Here is a 21,313-nt window from a genome sequence, read left to right as displayed (position 1 = left end):
AGCCCACCCTCAACCCATTTTCTGTAATCCTAAAATCTCAGTGTCAATGGTCGTTATGTTTGTAACTTAAGTGTCTTGGACACAAAAATATTGTGTAAATTAAATTGAACTTGACTTACGTTCTGACTCCTTTAAAAAATGCCATGGCATTACATGGCAAGAGGTTGAATATTTATTTGCCACACACCACAGTGCACTAAACTTTTGCAATTTGGTTTTGCTTACTTTTGAACAGCTAGTAATGTACATACTTCCTTGTGGTTTTAGTTTGATCTCAGGGGTAACCAATGACTAGGTTGAAATTCTTTCTAATTACATTTAACTGGCTCTTGACTGGATGTCACAAAGCAGACCCTTTAATTGACTCATTACTCTTAGGCTCTAATGTCCTAATGGCAGTAGTCTTAAATATAACCTGGATACCATATTCTGTCACTGTGATCCTGAAGCATCTCATATGAGGGAAAATACAGTGGTTGGGACAAGGCACTGATGAAAGTTCATGTTTCTTTCCATCCCTTCCCTTCAGCCAAGCAGTATGGCTTGTGAGAAAAAGAATTCTGTTGAGAATCTCAGCAAAAATCTTGATGCTTTTACAATGGCAGTGAGGATTTCTGAAGACACCCATTTCCTATGGGTGGATATTTCTATGAAAAGGGTAGTGTTTGTGGCTGTATATGCACAGCCACAGCAGGGGCATGTGTGGCTCATAGAGAGGGTGAGAAGCTGAGGCTACTATGTCTTATCCTTAGTTCACATCTACAGTCTCCTTTACTGGAATGCCAAGCCAGAAGAAATCCTATCCATAAGGACAGGAAGGTAAAATGAGAAGGAAGAACAAAGCAGAACATTGCATTTTCTTTATATTCGGATTTCATAAGGAACTTAAGCTCATCAGACTGAGTCAGGGCTGGCACTTCCCTATTTGTCATGGAAAAGCAAGGTAGTTCTAGCAAATTTCTGATAAAAAATGGTTTTGAATGAAAACTACTGAAAAAACACACCTATTTGTTACTTACCTTAGAATGTCTTAACTAAAGCTGGTCCTTAGGCAGAAATAATGATTGTTGAGAAACATCCTATGGGCAGAAAGCAGTAATACTTCATCTCTTGAGAGAACCTCTGTTATTACAGCCCATTAAAGGGAAGAATTTTCCTCCCTAGTGACTTACATACAGATACTTTATTCTCCCTTATTGTGTTTTATTTGAATTATCCTTTTACTTGTGAAATATCTAATAGTGTATATATGCATATATGTATTTATACACAAATGCATTTATTTAACATTCTAAAAATTTTTAAGGCTCCAGTTTTAATTACTCTGATCAGAAAAAAAATAAAAAAATAATGCATATCCATTCTAGGACATGATACTTGAGAAATAGGTTTTTAGAGGCCAATATAAGACTTCAATATTCAAGATAAAATATTATCTTGGCTTTTGTTTTTTTCTCATCCAATGGGTATATGTATTGGGTCCACATTAACTACAGCCAACTAGATCTGAGACAGTAAATTTAGTTATCTTGATCCAAGACAGCTGTCTTCCTGAAACATTGCCTCTGGATGTCCGGTGCATATTTGTGCCTTATTATATTGAGGGACAGACACAGATTTTAACATTGAACCTACTGGCAGCCTGTAGAGTCAGAAATATTCTTATAAGGGAAGCTGGCACCCTGTTTTCTATGATGTTTTCATAGATAACTTCAGTGTGCTTGATTCATCTAATTAATACAGACAAAAGTTCAAAGTGGAGGGCTTTTTGGCATGAGGCATCTAACTTGACTATCTACATAGATAAAATAAAACGGGCGATTGCCTAATCTCTACTGTGTGTTACAACAAAGAAAACCATAGAGTAGAATTGTCTTAGAGAAATTGATTATAAGACTGAAATTTTACAAAGAAAATCTTGACATAATTTAGCAAAGATCAGAAAGACCAACATACTGGTGGTGACATTATATAAACACAATCTTCAGGAAAATATTCTTGGGTCATTGTTAATATTTCATGTCCAAGGAACTACACAGGAGTGAAAAGATAGCCATTTTTATCTATGGTCATTTGAGTCTTTCTGCTTTGAGATTAAGCTTATTGGATCCATATTTTTCAAAAGGCTTAAAGTGTTCTGAAAATCAACCAAAAAAACCTGTCATTTTATCACATTGATTCAAAAGGCATAAGTATTCTGAGCAGAGTTAAAAAAAAAAGAGAGAAAATAATATGCAAAGGGAGCATGCAGTATGGAGAAACTACAGAGAAATGAAAAGTAAGTACATTTTAATGCTTGACTTCCTGCACAGATGCAATGATGAACTCACTGATCCACTGTTACCTTTTATGAATACTTAGATAGAAGAAGGAAACTGCACAGTTGAAACTAGGGAGTAAACCACTGAAAGCCTTAGAATGGACAGTCTCCCACTAAGACTCTCAGGAAGTACTTTCAGTGTGCAAGAATCAACCTTTCTGCAGCTGACACATTTCTGGCTTTCAGATTACGTTTCATGTTAATTTCTTCTCTTGCAATTATGTGGAACTAGGTAAGGGATGTTATTCTTTTAAAGAATACAAAACCAAGACTTGAAGGTGGACATGATGTCTTAACCAGAAGATAATTTTAAGGTTAATATTAAAGGTAAAAAGTAGAACAAAGTATTCCTTACAGAAGACTAGAAAGTCTTGGACTTTCCACACAAGGTCCTTTGATCAGAGGTAGCATTTACTTTTCATGTCGTTATGGTGAATTTAACAATTGATGGGCGTTTTCTTTGATGAGGCCATCAATGTTTGCTTGCAAACAAAATATTACACACAAAGGGGTCACCTTCTAGGATGACCTCAGTTCACATACCACGGTGTGTTTCTGTCCTATTGGGCATCTTCCTCGGGATTATGTACACAAACTGGACTCTTCAGTGCGGTCTAGTTCTCTCTTTCCCAGCACTTCACTTAGTTTAGATGTCCCTCTCATGTGCAGAGTGGAGTGGCCACAGAGGATCAAGTTTTGATGACTCAGAAGCAGGCACTTTCCTAGGAAACTAGAGCCTCCCACATGTTCCTGCAACGACATACTTCCACGGAGATGGTGCCTTTTAAGCTCAGTGAGGGTCTGAATGGCATGAGACCCACTTAGGGCAATGGAGCAGTTTCTGCTTCCAAATTTTCCAGCTGAAAGAAGAAAAAAGAAGAAAAAAATGAGCATTTCAAATTGGGTAGCAGTGCACATTTATGGGACGTCTCCTGTATGTGGGCATTTATGGGCAGCAGCTCTGTATGTCAGAGCTGCACTGAGGGTCCTCAGTATACTTTCACCTGGGACCCTCAGAGCTTTTCGTAATTGTCAAGACATTAATTAATCTCTTGGGTCATCACAAATAATCTCTTGGATCATTATGAATATGGCTAATGAATAAGGTTAATGAATAAGAATTATACACTAGCCTTCAAAGAGATATTATTGATGGCTTCTTTGAAAAAATACATTTTAATCCAAACCCCCTTATCTCCTTCTGTTCTTGACCCTCTTCCTCCTTCTTTAGCCTCCAATTATTCACGACCTGACAAAATTTTCAAAAGAAAAGCAGTGTCTCTCTTTGCGATACTTTTTATATTCTTTATTTCTAAAGAAAGAAATCTTTATTTTTCACCCAATTCTCAAAATTAATGGATTTTTTTCTGAAGCAACTGACTTGAAATACAGGAATTTTTCCACCCCCACCTCCACGGTAAAGCTGGCATACATATTGAGCAATACCAGGAAATTTGTTCACACACATAAAAATGTGGCTTGAGATTTTCAAATAAGGGGGGAGAATTGTGGAAAAGAAATAGATTTTGTACTTAACAAGTACTTGTTGCTGTTATTGTTACTATAGTTTTTGGTGAGAAGAAAAGGAGGTGTTTATATAGTAAGTGTAACTTACTGTAAGTATAACTTACCATAAACACTTTATTTTGGTAAATTTCAAACTTCAGGAAAAATGCAAGAATAAGAAAGGTACAAAGAACAGTTGTACCTTTACTTTACTCGGATTCGCCTGCTATTAACTTTTTATCTCATTTGTTCATCATTTGCTTTCTATTCTTTTCTTCCCTCTCCTTCTACACACACACACACACACACACACACACACACACACACACAATCTTATTGAACTATTTGATACTAACTTGACTTTTTTATCACTAAATATTTCAACATGTTTCCTAAGAATAAGGAATAGAAAGATCATGATCACCATTTGGAAAGGCAGTCTGCCAGGCGCTCTGGGTTTCCTGCACATCCTTGTTGACTGCCCAACTGCAAAGCTTACCTATCCTCTGACCTGGAACAGTTTCTCCAGATGGTCACACAGGCAAGTAGGTAGGCCAAGGTGACCACAGCGCTGATTGCCCTGTGAAGTGCTTTTTCCTAGGGAGGAAAAAGCTTGCCCCAAAAGGGGCTGAGACTTTAGCTCTGGGTTCCTTAACTGTGACCCATCGTGTGTGCAGATGGTTCCATCCCACTGCCCTATGGGGTGGGGGCAGAGGAGACACAGCTATTGTGAAGCGTCTGCTGTTTGCTGTGCTGTGAGTGCTAAACCGTCTGACATTTGGTCTACTTTTGGCATCTAAAGAGTTGTGGCAAGACAACCTGTTTGCTTGCTCAGTCACCTTCTTTGGAGTCTGGTTACTTCTTCCCAAAGGGGTACAGCGAGCATTGATATTGTTTCCTCTGGTCCATTGAATCACATTGTCTATTTTGGTACCCGTGGAACAGTGCCAAACCTGCTTGCTTGCTGAGATACCTCCTTTGGAAACTTGTAAGTCCCTGCCATTTTCTAAGACGGGGCTTCTTTCCTGACATAACCACAGTACTGTTACAGATTTCAGGATATTTGACATTTGACAGTGATACACTATTTTAATCTACCATCAGTTTTCCAATTTTGTCAACAGCTTTTTGAACTGTTATTTATTTATTTATTTATTTATTTATTTATTTATTTATGTTTTCAGGAAGTCAACTAGCAAATCCCCTTGGGTTATTTTTTTAGCCTATTTTGAACAATAGAGTTTTGAAAAACTTTTAGATTCAAACTGAAGCTTACTTGAGGCACTTTTAATCTCTATCCATACAATGGCTGGAGTTTGTTTACTACCCCTGAAGGGAATTTAAGAAATTGTATTTGTTTGTTTGTTTGTTTGTTTGTTTATTTATTACTGATTTAATCAGCAACAAGGCAGTCCTTGAATCTCAAGGCTTAGAAAAGTCTTTCTTTGGTTGTATTGCAATCCCTTTCCCCATAGCTTCCACCCGTTGGCTTTAATTAGTGGAGTTGTGGTGAATAAATCTAATTCCCTCTTCATGTCCCTTCAAGTATATAAAGAGAAGTACCTTGTCCTCTTAGAGTCTTCTATTTCTCAGGGAATCAGGTGCAGTTACTTCAACCATTTGTCATATTGAGGAATTTTAACTTCTTTCACCTTTTTGGTGTCCATCTCTGAACACATTATAATTTGCTTATTTCATTCCTAAAAAATGTGGTGTAGTAGAGAGAAGCTAACATTTCTTAGGCTCTGGACACTAGACTTCTGTTGATGTGATTATCTATAATTGCAATAGTTCAAAAATGGCCTCTATCATATTGTTGGTCCATGAAATAGGATCTGTAACTTTTTTTTTTCATATCTGCTATGACTCACATTCTGTGTGTCTGTAGTTGGATTTTCAGACTAAACTTTTTCTCTAGTAAATACTATAGTTGTAGGTTTTGCTTACTCTTCTAGTACATTGGTTCTTTATCCTATCATCTAAGACTGGGACTGTTAAGATGGGAATCCATTCAAATTTATAAACCTAACTCATTATACCATTATATCCAGATCATAATTCAACATACTATAACATTACAAAAACTAGCAAGAGTTTGTCAAATCTCCTGTTAAAAACACCATTGATGCTGTGCTTACCTGATTTCCTTGTCCTCTAAGAAAACAAGATTCCTTTTACCATAACTAATTTCTAGAGGTATTATCTTACCTCCTAGAGGTTATTGTTTCCTTTCTAAGTATTCTCAAAATATATATTAATAATATGATCTAGGTCCTAAAAATAATTAGTACAAAGCTCAATATTCAGTGCTTTTTAGTTGCTACAAAATAACCATTAAAACAGTGACTCTATTTCTTTCCACTAGTTTTCCAGGACTAATTCCCATTCTTCTTTGCTTCTGAGATTATGATTTGGGTTTCACTGTGTTTCATTTACAAGTTCTCTTACTGGGTCACAACATCCAAGAGACTTGACCTCATTCTGAGCCTCCCAGGATCCTTGAACACTATCCTCACCCTTATTGACCTTTAATCCTTTCTTAATAATGTTTCAGGCTGAAAATCTTTTCTCTGAGAGAGAACCTTCAAATAAAAGAAAGATTGAAGAATTTTCCTTTCCTCTTGTCTTCCATTAATATTGAGTCGTAGTCTTTGCAACTGGTTAGCAGCGCAGAAGGAAGATTTCTTTTGAGAAATCGGTGTGCTGTTTCACAGAACACCTGGGGTCTAGCTCCTAGTTTGGGCACTGATCAGTTACACACAGCTATCAGTTTAGAGCAGTGGTTCTCAATTCATTTCCGCCCCCTGCCCCCATCCCAGGGGACATTTGGCAATGTCTGGCAACATTTTAGCTGTCATAACAGGGTAGGTGGGTGATACTGGCATCTAGTGGATAGAGGCCAGGGATGCTGCTGAACATTGAAGTGCACATTCCCCCACAACAAAGAATTAGCTGGCCCAAAATGTCACCAGTGCCAATGTTGAGAAGACTTAGCTAAGATCAACCTTATGATTCCTTTTGGCACCATTATCTGATTCCTTTTAAATTTTCTTTATAAAAGCTGTAATTTAGTCTCTTGGGGAAAAGAGAAGGAAGGAGATGATAAGTGTAAAGCTTCACTGAGTGGCTTAGAATAATAGTAATGCTAGCCAGTTGCCTGGCAAAGTGCACGGACTATGATCCAACACGTTCAAGTCAAAACTAAGTGCTAGCTACTACAAATACCACTATTCTCACAGAAGTAGCAGTTGAAACTGGAGAGTTCCAGAGGTTACTCAGAAGCATTCAGCTGATGGGTGGCAGAATCTGGATAAATCAATCAGCCACCTAGACTGTTGGATTTTATATTGTATCTGCTATCCTTACCTAATTATAAAGTGTTCCCTTACCTGTTGAAATGTTTAATTAAATTTATATATACTAGAGTATATACAATACATAATAACTGACTTTGTTTTAGTCATAAAAGTTTTCTTAAACTCTACTTGAAAGCCAGATATTTGACAAGATTCTCACTATCATCTTTCATATTTGGAAAAAAAAAAGCATATAGTCAAAAAAGTACATTTCCAGGGACGCCTGGGTGGCGCAGTCGGTTAAGCGTCTGACTTCAGCCAGGTCACGATCTCGCGGTCCGTGAGTTCGAGCCCCGCGTCGGGCTCTGGGCTGATGGCTCAGAGCCTGGAGCCTGTTTCTGATTCTGTGTCTCCCTCTCTCTCTGCCCCTCCCCCGTTCATGCTCTATCTCTCTCTGTCCCAAAAATAAATAAACGTTGAAAAAAAAAAAAAGTACATTTCTGGCCTACACTTTCCCTGTTTGTAGAATAAGGAAGTTTGGACTAGACAATCGATCTTTAGTTTTTTGTTTTTTGTTTTCAGTTCCCATCACTTAAGAACTGTGAATATTTTGCATATGCTTGATAAATCCAATTGCATGAATGGGATTTAGATGTTGATCTTTACTTATAGTGTAGTCATTTGAGAGTCTCCTTGTCCCTCTGAATTTCTGAAATAGCCAGAAAACTTTTCAGTAACATGTATGCTTGCCATATTGCAAGCTTCGGTCTGCAGCATTGCAAGGTTCTAAGAGTGACAGGTTCCTCTTCCATTTCCGAAGTGTAGCTGAAGAAAATCAATTTTAAAGTTGATGTTTTGAATTTGAATGAACGCCTATATAATTATATTTGGGGATTTTTGAATATAAAGACATTTTAGCTAACATGATGAAGAAAAAAGAACAGAAAGAGTGAACTATTCTTGCTGGGTTGGTAAATTATAGGATGGGTTACATACGTGATTGTATTGTCAAATATGTAATGACCACATTCCCTTCCACATCCACTATTCACTGCATTTTCTTGTTAAGGTTTTTTTTTAATAATTTGGTTTTTCTTGAGTAAAATATTCTTATTTCTTAATGTCATTTTCTTTAGCCTTTACTTTTTTGCTTTTCTATCAAATGTCTTAGAGGTAAATATTTCACCACAGTAAGCAAAAATTACTCATTTCCAATGTTTTAAGGGACTTAGGCATACCATTTGGGATTCTGGATCATCTCTATCTCTATTGACCTTTATGAAGATTTGATAATGTGGGTAGAAAAAAAGGGGAAAATTAGGTAGGGCTTAATAGATTTTCTAGATTTCTGGTATCCTTAGGATTTCTGGTGTCTATGTGGAAAACAGAATAGGAGGAAGAATGTGGCTGATATACTCTTCCCTCCTTCCCTCCCTCCCCTCTTCCTCCCCTCCCTCTCTCCCTCCTTTCCTTTCTTTCTACCTTCTTACTTTATAAATTCTGTGCATTATAGACAAATGACATGAATTATTTTTCTCCATATTCATTCTTGGACTGACAGAGCCATTATTCTAAATCACAATGAAACTTGCAGCTTATATTTATATTTATTCAATATTTGATAATTATATGTAGCTAATTTATCTGGCTAATTCTTTATTTGCATGTGTTCCTAATGAGTTCAGGTATTATGGAAAGAAAAACTTCATTTCCTTTGATTCACAAGTAGTAAAGCAACAAACATTAAATTAAATGTAAAATAGACTCACACCCAGGTATGGTTAGTAAAGTAATATTTATGGGTATTCGTTCCTTCAGGATACATCACTGGTAATGCAGAAGATCAAACTCATATGGGGTCTTAAGAGTTGGCATTATAATCTTTTGCATATGTTGATCATGAAAACCATTCATGTTTTGAAAAAGTACTATTACAATGATTTAGCACTCAACATGAATCCTGTTTGTAGACTCCCCTTACCCTCACCGTGTGTGTGTGTGTGTGTGTGTGTGTGTGTGTGTATGTCTGTGCTTTTATTGCAGTATCGTGTTCTAATATTTCCTTTTGTCATGAAAGTTTCTACTCATGTCAAAGCCAGAAACTCCATTATATAAGAAAGAAATTCCTTAGTGTAAAAGGAGAAGGGCAACAAAATTTGTGGCTCTAGGTTCTTGACTTCCATGAAAATAATAATTAGAAAGGAAAAATTAAGACATGTTTTATTTGAGAAACTTGTACTTCTCATAGTGTCATTCCCCAAATCCTTTTGCTATGTGGAAAACTAGCAATTTGAAAAGATTTATTGCAGCTTATCAAAAAATAGGTTGAATGGCATTCAAAAATTAATGACTGGTTTGTGGTAGGTCCTTTATATTCAGATGGTCAGTTTGTTTGGGATGAGGAAAAAAATGCAAAAGCAAAATAATAATATGTCACTGCATTTCAAGTTCATATAGGTAGAATAATAAATGTGTTGTAGAAAGTTAAAAGAGCAAAATGTCCACCCTTCATATTTAGCTCCCAAGATATAAATACAGATAGAGAATAAAGACTGACATGTTCCAAAGCACTCAATTTCCATGTGAGGACTTTTCCATGATAAGTGATTATGAAATATCAACTCACCACTTAAGGTTAGCCAAATAATAACATCTCATTTAAAGTTAGTTTTTTAAAGCTAAATATGTTGCTTTATTTTATCAGTTAGTTACGTCAATTGAAACAACAAGCACAGAAGAATGCTGCAGTAATTATATTAGTTAATCTAATCTTTAAAACGTAAAATGTAAAATGGGTACCCTCCCTGAAAGATGAGGGTATTCATTCAGGAAGACCACTAGCCAATTCATGATCCCCGTATGGCTCTGGTAGACAGAACAATCTTCTGGTTCAGTCCTCTTATGTGTGAGTTGAGCAAACTGAGTTTTTATAAGATGAAGGGGGCTTGCTCCATCACATGTTGGACAGACATAGCATGCCAACTCAAACTTTCACCTGACCCACTGTCCTGGTCTCCTCTGGCATCATCACCCACCAAGTTGCCTTGTCTAGTAGGATAAATATGATTTATGAAAACACTATATGAACCTCTCTGACATGAATGAAAAATTTTAACTTATGGAAAAGCAAATACTATCATATGGTGAGAATCAACATGGACTTAATGATGGCAAGAGTTTAGTTCAAATAATTTGAACTCATATAATGATAACCAAAATTCTCGTCATTGAATTTCTAATTCCCCATGATATTCATTAATCTATTTTGATGTTTATCTTTATACACAGACACACAGATATCCTATGAATACATCTAAACAAGCCTACATAAAGACCTTTGTGCGTTTGAATTGTTAGTATGTAAATGCTAAAATTTAATTCTAAAAGTCACCATTGAGAAGAGTGTCAACCACACTGGAGGAGAAGAAGGACACATAGATAGAGATCAGATTCAGCTGGACTCATTCCTCAGTCACTACTTTTGTAACTATGACTTTGGGCAAGTTAATTCTGTAGACATTGGTTTCCTCAACTGTAGAGATAAGAATCCATACCTCATATGACTAAGTGAGATATACTGGACACAAACTGGTCAGTAAGTGTTATTTCTAATAGCCTTAGAGCCAAATATTTTCTGTGAATAAGCATATTTTCAATTAAACAATATTTTCTCCTCCCAGATTATGGCCAAGTTATAGAAGCATATGAAATTCTTTTGCTATTTATTAAAGATAATATTCATTTTAAATCTAAAAAGGGGCGCCTGGGTGGCGCAGTCGGTTAAGCGTCCGACTTCAGCCAGGTCACGATCTCGCGGTCCGGGAGTTCGAGCCCCGCGTCAGGCTCTGGGCTGATGGCTCAGAGCCTGGAGCCTGTTTCCGATTCTGTGTCTCCCTCTCTCTCTGCCCCTCCCCCGTTCATGCTCTGTCTCTCTCTGTCCCAAAAAAATAAATAAACGTTGAAAAAAAAAATCTAAATAGACTCTAGTACTACACATGCTTAACGAGGCACAACAAGATCATGCACATGAACACACACACACACACATACACACTTGTAACTGGAATGATTTTCCTCTTAAACCCTAGAATTGAAAGAACAACCATTTTGGTTTAGCAAAATATGCATTAATGAGGTCAAGCTCTGTAGTTTTGTGAGCTATTCACATTTGGGGCTTTTGTGATGGAATTGAAATGCTTTTTCTTCTCCAATGATCTTTCCACAGATGTTTTATTAAAAAAATCAAGATCTGGTATTTGACACAGTTGGTTTAAAAAATAGTCTTCTGCTTTTAGTTTACCTGGGGATAATAGAGCTTTGTAGTAAATACAAATGTAAAACATCTCCTAATTTCTTAACTTGCTACTTTGATTAAAACGTTAAGAAAATGCTTAAAAAATGGTAACCAGAGGGCTTAGGGTTCAACTTGTCATATTACTGAGAAGAAGCTGTCGGGAGGTACCGTAATGTTAGCTTTATCACTGTTACATTACTATGTCCTATGAGACTCACTGATAGATACATTAGAAAGTTAAGGATTTGTCCAACTATAGCTACGTTACCTTGCTTTAGCAAGATGCATTTAGTGAAAAAATTCTTACCCATCAGATTGACTGAAATGGTAGCTGGGTTAGACAAAACGGTAACCTTGGTAGTATTTGGATAAAGTTACAGTTTAAATCAGTTTTCAGTTTCATGTTTTATTCTAAAGGCAGATTCTTGGACCCCACCTTGATCTTGAGGCAGTGAACCAGAATTTCTTAGAGAAGTTCCTCAGAACTTATACTCACAGTAAAATTTGAGAGCCTCTGGGTGAGACCACGTAATATTTGAGTACAATGTGGCGTTGTGTAAGAAAGCAGAGGAAAGCTTTGGATTAATATTAGAGGCCCAGATATTTGTCTGGGTTCTGCCTCTTACTGGTGGTTTGATCTTTTATAATCATTTAGCCTCCCTGAGCATTTATTTTTTTTTATATTTACCCATCAGGGTTGTTATATGAAGCCAATAGTGCACACGAAAGCACTTTTTAATTTGTTTGCTGTGATATAAATGTAAGACAACATTATTATTATAGTTGTGGTTAATACAAGCTCCTTAAATAACAGTCCAACTTGTCTAAAAGAGTTGCTTTTTTTCCTGTATAATGTTAAATAGTAAAGGACATAGTTTAGGTGTCAAAACAGAAAATGCATTATAGAATGCAGTCGGGGTGGAAACCAAGCAGTGAAGGCAAGCCAGCATCTCAGGTCCAAGGTGACCTGGATTGATCTGAGCAAATGGGGGAAGTGTTCTGAAGCAAGGTGGAGTCCAGTAGCAATGGCAGGGTGGTACATGCACAGAGAAATTAAATTGCACTGAGAGCAGATGGAAAGTGAATGTCTATGCCTGACTCTCCCTAATAAAAATACAGAAGCTATAAAGACAACGAGCTGAACATAAATCAGGCATGGAATCCTGCAGCTGGAGTGGGAGGCTGAACCCTGGAACGGACAAAAGGACATGAGACATCTTTTCTTTCCTTATTTATTTATTTTTTTATGCTTCTCCAGGGCCAAGTCCTCTTTAGGGCACGAAATCCTGTTCTTGGCTTCCTCATCAATAGCACTTGTTAGAAATACAATTAGAAGACAAGTACGAGTGTGACGATTTTTTTTTGAAAAGTAGAACTTTTGGTCAGAGGACTAGAGAGTAGAAAATGAAGAATGCTGCTGTGAATAGCTTCCAGTTACTGAAGGGAGAGCTGGGAATAACGTCAGAGTGTTATATAAGCATTGACGTTGTCAATCAGTTGTGTAAGAAAGGGGTCATCCTTACTACCCTCTGTATCTCCTGAAATATCATGAGGCCTCTGATCATCATTCATTCCACAGATATTTTTGGAGTACTTTTTAATGTGTCAGACACTGTTTTAGGTAGATGCTGGAGGAACTAGAAGGAGGAAGGCAGACGTGTTCTGTGCTCTCAGGAAGCTATGCCTACCCAATGCAGCACGTGTCTACGATAGAGATAGTTGGCAAAAAGGGCCACGATGATTTCCCTCCCTATATCCACATCCCTTTGCAATGTAACTTCAGCTCCTACCATCAAGAGGTGAGGTCTGTTTGGCCACCCCTTAAACCTAGAACCCGTTACCACCATGAGAACAGCAAGGAAGATGAGGACCCACGTACAGTCTGCAATTGTTGCAGGGGTCATCCCAGGCTAGCTAGCTGACAGCAGTTCTGACACCTGCTGCTGTCCCTAGCGTGAGCCCAGCTGAGACCAGAAGAACTGTCTGGAAGCCCAGCCCAGGTCCAACCGCTGATCTATGGAAGCGCAAACTAAATAAATGGTTGCTTAAGGGTGCTATGTTCTGGAATGATTTGTTATGTAGCAAAAGCTGACTGAGCAGCCCTTCACTATGTAACCATGATTCAAACTTTATTTGGGGCACAGAATTTTCTCAGATGGCTTATCAAATTACCTTGATATTTGGCAACTCTTCGCTTTGCGCTGTATGGACATGGTCTCAGTGTACAGTTGTCAGAATACAGACACCCTGGGAAGGTTTGATATTGGATCTCTGATCTGCAGGATATGAAGTTGACTAATGTGCTTGAAACATGACATAGATAGTATATTTCTTGGAGAAAATACAAATACATCTACAAGTACCAACTCCAGATAAGCAGTTAAAAAAGTTCATGCAAATCCAATTAGCTTTGTTTCCCAACATAGTGGCTCATGGTTTAAGAACAGAAAAAGACAAACAAACAAACAAACCCCCCCAAACCTGTCCTTCAGATTCTGAATTTGTATGACTAATCAACTATGCAGTATAGATATAACCATAAAGTCTCTGGTTTTCCTTCAAATGGTTTTATTATTTTGATATATTATTGAAACTATCACCAAAGGCTTATGTATTGTTCCAGATGTCTGCGCGTAACTGCCTTGATTCTAAGGATGACACATCAGTGGAGATTAGTGAAAGAGATCTTTGATTTGTCTTAATTTCCAAATATGTCAGAGTGTCTTTTCCTCTTTTCCTGGCAGCCGCTCTTCTCTGTCCAGCCCTCCCAGCTGGGCATTTTGGGAAAGCAGCCAATTCCAGGGCTAATGTGTTTCTGCTGTTATCTGACACTGATGCTGCTTCATAGAGGCAGCGATGAAGATAAGCCCTAATTGGATGTATTTTTAAAGCAAACCTTTTAGTTACTTAGAACAGAGCTTCCTCAATTAGCTTCCTTTCTCCTCTCTCTGGCTGTGCAGGAACCACACTAATGTGGAAATGCTGGATATGGATGGAAGTCAAGGGCAGGGTCTGGGCAACTAAAGGACAATCGTAGTGAACTCAGGAGAAGTGCTTCACCAGACAGGCTAGGAGCTGAGCTGTTTCCAGGACAGCAGGTGAGGGAAGAGCGCTGAGAGGATCAGATGGGACTGGAGGCCTCATCAGTGGCCTGGGTCACACTACCCCCAGCCACACCCCAGAGTGCCTGCAAGGGAGAGAAGGTAGGGCAGGCCCTGACTGAGAAAGACTCAGCACTTAAATGGGCTCCATCACTGTGCTCCCGTGGAAGTACTTTGTTCCAATGCAAAATATGTTAACCTGGGTTTAGGACTGAGGGTTTTAAATTGCTTTCCGCAACATATTATCCTCGGGTCAGAGAAAATCTATTTAAATCCCTACCCTTTTTTAAATTACTCACAAGCTTTTGCTAGCTCCTGAGAGGGACCTAGAAGAAGCAGGTGTAGAGGTCTTGATGTGGAAAAAATATAGAGAAAGGAAGCAGAATAGAAACACATTTCTTTCTGGCTTTTATTTCTGAAATGAAATTGGAGGTGACACTTAGTAAGTTAGTAATTTCCCGTTGGCTGGAAGTGGAGCTGCCATCATACCCTCTAGGGGGCCCAATGGCCCCTGCTCCTTTTGGCGTTATTCAGTATCAGCGATGTGAGGATCAGCGCCCCCTAACGCAGACCCTCTGCACCACGTTACCTTGGGTCTGTGGTCAACTGGAAAGGCTGAGCCTGGGCGGGGCGGGGTTGCGGGCAGAGGGGGGGGGGGTAAGAGGAGACCGAGTGGGGCTCGGGGAAGAGAAAACAGAGAGGAAGCCGCTGATCTGTGCTGCACGGCTCTCCCCTCTCCCTCGCCAATTCGACTTCCTTGTCATTTTTGTGGAGTCATCTGTTCAGACAGTCCTGCCCCCAGACCTTAAGAAGTTTTAAGGTTCTGACTCAAGGATTTACTTCACAAAATGTTAGAATTTGAGTTCTGTGTTATAAAATTACAGAGGCTGCGATTTTTGGATGCTGGCACTATCATTTGAAAATTTACTTATTTCAATTAATGTTAATAGTTAGGCGGTATGTTTGAATTACCTTATAGGTCAGATTCCAAATTTTGCACATCAGTGGCTTATCAAGGTCATAGTAAGTTAGAGACAAATTTTTCTCTTTTCTTTTTTTTTGGTTCTCATGTGATTATAATATTGTGTGTAAATCTTGACTCTTCTGTGCAGCCCTGCATCCGTACTCTGTGCCTAGGAATACTTCTTCCAAAAAATAGTCACTCCTCACCATATTAACCCTGACTGGTATAAGGGCAGTTATAAAACTAAGTTAGTTCTAGTAATTAAGTAGTATGATTGCTATGTCCTCTAGAGTTCAGGTGTAAAAATGGACAAGCTAATGGCTGAACAGGTTAGGGCTGGCCTTTTTTTTTTTCCCTTCTCTTTTCTCCTTTGCTGTGACCCTGATTTGCTGGGAACATCTGACACTCGTCACCACAGCCAGCAAGTGATAACCCTTCCCATTTAACCACAGAGCCAGAGCAGGACTGGCTTTTGCGAAGTGACAGAGATATTGGAGTGATGTGCATGAAACATAGAACACTGGGGGAAATGAGAAGAGTTTCAGAACAGGATCACTTCCACCATGTGCTAACATCATACATTTTGCATAGAAATAACAGCTGTGAAGATAGTGATTTTTAGTGGCTTTATGGATTTCTGGTAGGCATCTCTCTGTATCTGAATAAATACATACCAGCACCTAGAGTTGTTTAATGAAGTACCCCTCTGTCTCAATGACCATAATTTACTCCTCTCCTCCCTCAGTCCTCACGGGAGGAACCTCTATCCTTTAGTTACCAATCCACTTCTAATGGATTAAAACTGGATTGGTACAAACTCTATAATTTTTATGTCATCTCCAGTAGGTATACCCAATTCCAGAAGCCGCATACCTGATGGTTAGTCCTATCCACTGTATTGGCCGTGGAGGGGTGGTCTCTAGTGTTCTGACGAATTCGAGTGGAGTTTTGTTGCTCAATGGTGGAGGAAGTTGGGATACAGAACTCTCTGAAGCATCGTTTGAAGTTTTCATCCAGAAATGCGTACAGGACTGGGTTCAGGCAGCTGTTTGTGTAACCTAGAGCAATGCAGAAGTGCCAGGAAACGGTCTGGAATGTAGTTTCTGGGATTGTAATCAAGGCTTTAATGATGACGTAAATGTGAATGGGAGTCCAGCAGACAATGAACACAGCCACAACCACCAGCACCATCCTGGTGATTCTTCGCAGGTTCCTGTCCTTTTCTTTGGAGCCAGAGAGCATACGGACACTCTTGAGGCGTAAGATCATCAGTCCATAACATACTGTAATGATGAGGACTGGCATGATGAAGGCAAAGATGAAAACACAGATTTTCAGCAGGTTTTCCCAGTACCAGGTTGGGTGAGAGAAGGTGAGGGTACAGTCTATGGAACCTAGGAAACAATGGTTATAAGGAAGAATTAGCAGCAATATCTAATTGCAGCCTTGACCAGAGCTAACTTAAAGCCATGAAGAGAAGCCAATAAGGGAAGATTTAAAGCAATTGAGGGAGAAACTCAGCTCTCTGTTGATTTTCAGGGAGAGTTTATTTTTAGTTTTTTTTTTCCCACTACGTATCTCATTTTTTGTCCTTTTTGATTGCTTTAATTCAGTCAACAGTTGCAGACCTTTCACTGTGAGCTAGATCCTCTATGGGTCTACGTTGCCATAAAAATATAATCACTGTCCAAAGTCTATAGGAGTTTCCAGCTAATGGATATTTTCATTCCACCTTTTGATGGGTGGTTGATTCATCATTTTAGAAAGATAAATTTGTCATGGAGACAGCCACTCAAAGTTTTAAAACAAGCTTCCACTTAGTGTTTTTTTTTGGGGGGGGGGTTTAAGTTCTAATTACTCTTGGTAGAGCTATCTTCTTGCTTTCCCATCATTTTGATGAAGTAAATGTAGAGAAATCAGGAAGCAATAGGTTATATTCTCTTTAAAATGCTTAGTGGGCTTACAATTTAGGGAAAACTTCCTTTTACAAAAACTTTAAAGGCATTTTGCTAGAAAAAAATCATTAAAATTACAATTTGACTAAGATGTTAGACCACTCCTTATTGGACGCATGACTTCACCAGCATGTCGGTCTATAAACCCTTCATCCCGCAGGCTTGCAACTTACCATGCCTGTACTTCGTTGTTGCCATGAACATCACAGGCAAACCAATGGCTGAAGAGAGGATCCAGTTGCACACATTGACAATTTTGGCATTGCGGGGTGTACGGAAGTCCAGGGCCTTGACGGGATGGCAGACTGCGATGTAGCGATCGACGCTCATGGTGCAGAGGGTAAAGATGCTTGTGAACATATTATAGTAATCGATGGAGATCACAATCTTGCAGAGGATGGTTCCAAACGGCCATGTTCCCATTAGGTAATTGACACTCTGGAAGGGCAGGGTGCTGGTTGCTAAGGCATCTGCTAGAGCAAGGTTGAAAATATAGATGTTGGTGGCAGTCTTCATTTTGGTGTATCTAGGAGATGAAGGAGGAACAGTGGCAGAGTCAGAAAAAGACCAACATGAAATACAGATGAGCTTCCAGTAATAAAATACATCACAAGGATTAGTGGAAAGCATTTGAGATGAGATATGCGAGCTCTCTTTCTAATACTAATACTATTTATAACCATGTGCCTATGAGCTAAATACATAGTTTCTTTGCCTATCAGTTTTATAATCTGTAAAATGGTTACAATAGCTGCTTGCTGATTTATTAGCTTTTTTTTTTTAACGTGTTCCAGGCACTGTGATAGATGTAATAGACACAGGGAGGTCTCAGTCACGTATCCAAGTATATTGATACTCATGAAATGGATATAAAATGAAAAATTCATTTTAACTCTATGAGAAAAATTTCAGTATATATAGTTAAAATTATGGAAAAATGTAATCATGCAGGAATGTGTATGTATATATGTCAGTGTATTAGTGCAAGTGTGTTTATACGTATGTATGTCCATATGTCCATACACACACACACACACACACACACACACACACACACACGACTATTATGGTGGCACAAAAAAGAAACAAAGGGAATAGAAGGGTTAAGGTAAGGGAGGAAGGAAGGCATCCTGGAATTGTAAATGTGTAAGTATAATCTTACAGTTGGTAAGAGTAGGTCATTCTAGATAGGTAGAACACCTAAACAAAGGCATGACATGTGAGTTTTAGCACTGCCACAGGATAAAATCCTACCAGAGAATGAATGGCAATAAATCTGATAGGTTGGGCATATAGAGGCCAGTTCATGGAGGGATTTCTGTGCCATGGTGGGGAGGTAGGATTTTATCCAATCCAACATGAGGAAAGTAAAGCTGTTTTTTTTTTATTTTTTAATAGCTTTATTGAGGCATCATTGACATACAATAAATGGCATATAATTCAAGTGTACAATTTGATAACTTTTGACATATGTACACACTTGTGAAACAGTCATCTTAATCAAGATCAGGAATTGGTGAACTATAGCCTGCAGACTGGGTCTGGCTGCTGCCTGTTTTGCTGGAGCACACTCCCATTCATTTAATTACTTCTTATCTATAGCTGTTTTGATAATGCAATGGCAGAGTTGAGTAGTTGTGACAGAGACCATATGGCCTGCAAAGTCTAAAATATTTACTATCTTGCCTTTTACAGCAAAAAATGCCAACTCTTGATCAAGATAATAAACCTATCAATCACCCTCAGAAGTTTCCTTGTGCAGCTCTTAATCTTTCCATCTTAGTTTCTTCCCTTGAACCCCAGCCCTAGGCAATCATTGATCTTGATCTGCTTTCCGTTATTCTAGATTAGTTTTCATTTTCTAGAATTTTATGTAAATAGAATCATTCGGTAGGTACCCTTTTTTTGTTTAGCTTCTTCTGCTCTGCACAATTATTTTGAGATGCATCCACATTTTGTTGCATGGATCAATAATGCATTCTTTTTTTATTACTGAGTATGGTTATTATTATTAGTATTGAGTATGGATGTGGATATTGTAGTATGGCTATGCCAAACTTGTTTATCATTCATCTATTAGTGGGAATTGAGTTGCATCTCGTTTTTGGATACTGAGAATTAGCTGTTATGAACATTAGGACTTTGCATGGACATAGGTTTTTCTTTCCCTTTGTAAGTACTTTAGGAGTTTTATATGTCTTCAAGGTCACAGAAATTAGAAGAGATAAGTAGGTATATTGACAGCACTAATAAATTATATCTGATGGTAGAAGGATATCCTGCAAAAGTATTGTCACATTGCCAGATGTATTTGACATTCCACATCTATTTACCTTAACCTTAGGAACAGTACCTCAGTTTCACTCGGGGAACCACTCCTTTTCCACTCTTAGTCTGTGTGCTTTGCAATTTGCTCTATTACTAGTTCAGGGCACCACGATGTAAAGTGATCGGGGCCATGGTGAATGTTCAGATATAGTCTCATGTTTCAGACAGAGCCAATAAGATTTTGGGGGGACTTCTGGAGAAATAATATAATATTTTAAAATAATTAAACCTGAGAGAATGTAGGGTGTGTAGTTGTTGGAAGAACCTACTTGAAAGTGGATCCAACACAGAGGATGTGAATTTGGGAGAGTAAGACAGGAACCTATACCTGAAGCCTTGTACTTTTTGTTTACTTGGTGCAATACATTCTCTTTAAACTTCAGCCTGTGTACATTTTTCAGTCACATGATTAAGAAGCTAACTCAGACCAAGATAATTGTTGGTTGGAGGCTAGAGTATTATGGACCCATTTCTTAGGGCCTTAATTCAGTGTTCAGGAAAGGTTTTTTTTTTTTTTTTTTTGGTTTTCAAGAAGCACCAGGAAGCTGTAGTTATAATGGAGGATTTCATGAACCTCTTATGGTCAACAGGACTGAATTGTTTCTTTGAGCTCTAAAATTCTGATACTCGATCTTGTCTGTTATAATCGCAGACGTTGCATTAATGCAGGAGAGTCAGACTTGGGGCCTTTTGAGTTGCTTTAGAAGTTTTATTCCTTTAAAAGATTTCAAAAGGAAAAGGTAGAGAAAGCCATTTAACTTGAAGAAGTAAACCAATTTGATTTTAGTGAGGACTCTAAATGTGGCAAACATAAAAAAGGTAATTTAGACAAGATCCTCCAAACTCCAACAGCAAACAAATAAAATCAAAACTACAACTTAGGATTTCAGAATAAGTGACTTAGATGCTCAAGAGGTTTAAAGATTTTTGATACTTATATGGGGCACCTGAGTGACACAGTTGGTTAAGCGTCCAACTCTTGGTTTCAGCTCAGGTCATGATCTCATGGTCACATGGGTTTGAGCCCCGTGTTGGGGTCTGAGCTGAGGGTGTGGACCCTGCTGGGGATTCTCACTCTCCCTCCCTCCCCCTCATGCTGTCTCTGCCCTTCTCAAATAAAAAATTTTAAAAAATTAAAAAAATTTTTTTGACGTTTATAAAAAGAAATTTCTCCCGCAAAGCAGACAAAACCCTTGCTAGCTCCATCACTGATTCCAGACATGCACGATACAAAGGCACACGCCACTGCATTAGTCACTTCCCACCCAGCCGACCTTCCATTTCACATCTTATCTTTAAGAGTGTATCATGTTGAATATTCAGGTTCTTTACTGTCAGTTTTATGACTCAACATACCTCTAACCTTTCCTTCAGGCTCATTATAGCACTAGGTACTTATTAATGTGTGTTTATTTCAGTTAAAAAGATGTTCCTCCCCCAGAAAGAGATGTTTGTGTAACAAAATTAGGTTAGGGTCCTACATCACAAAAGAAAAAGTGGATGTCTACAAAAGCTGTTTCAAATGGCATTTTACAGGAACAATGCTGTT

General features: G+C 38.3%; 1 protein-coding gene across 2 annotated transcripts in view; it reads right to left on the bottom strand.

Moving 5' to 3' along the window:
- Positions 1–21,313, bottom strand: part of OPRM1 (opioid receptor mu 1) — a 168,367-nt gene that overhangs the window by 110,970 nt on the left and 36,084 nt on the right. The window contains exons 2-4 of one of the 2 annotated variants that reach the window (XM_047858605.1): positions 17,610–17,962; positions 16,355–16,875; positions 13,648–13,692 (exon numbers count right to left, since the gene is read on the bottom strand). In XM_047858605.1, the coding sequence (XP_047714561.1) occupies positions 13,648–13,692; positions 16,355–16,875; positions 17,610–17,962 (919 nt within the window). Of the gene's footprint in view, positions 1–13,647; positions 13,693–16,354; positions 16,876–17,609; positions 17,963–21,313 lie in introns of those variants that run through there. The other variant, XM_047858606.1, reaches the window with a different exon arrangement.

Source organism: Prionailurus viverrinus, chromosome B2 (assembly GCF_022837055.1).
Source record: "Prionailurus viverrinus isolate Anna chromosome B2, UM_Priviv_1.0, whole genome shotgun sequence".
NCBI classification, from domain to species: domain Eukaryota; kingdom Metazoa; phylum Chordata; class Mammalia; order Carnivora; family Felidae; genus Prionailurus; species Prionailurus viverrinus.
Note: the sequence above shows the minus strand (reverse complement) of the source record. Positions and strands in the feature narration are given on the sequence as shown.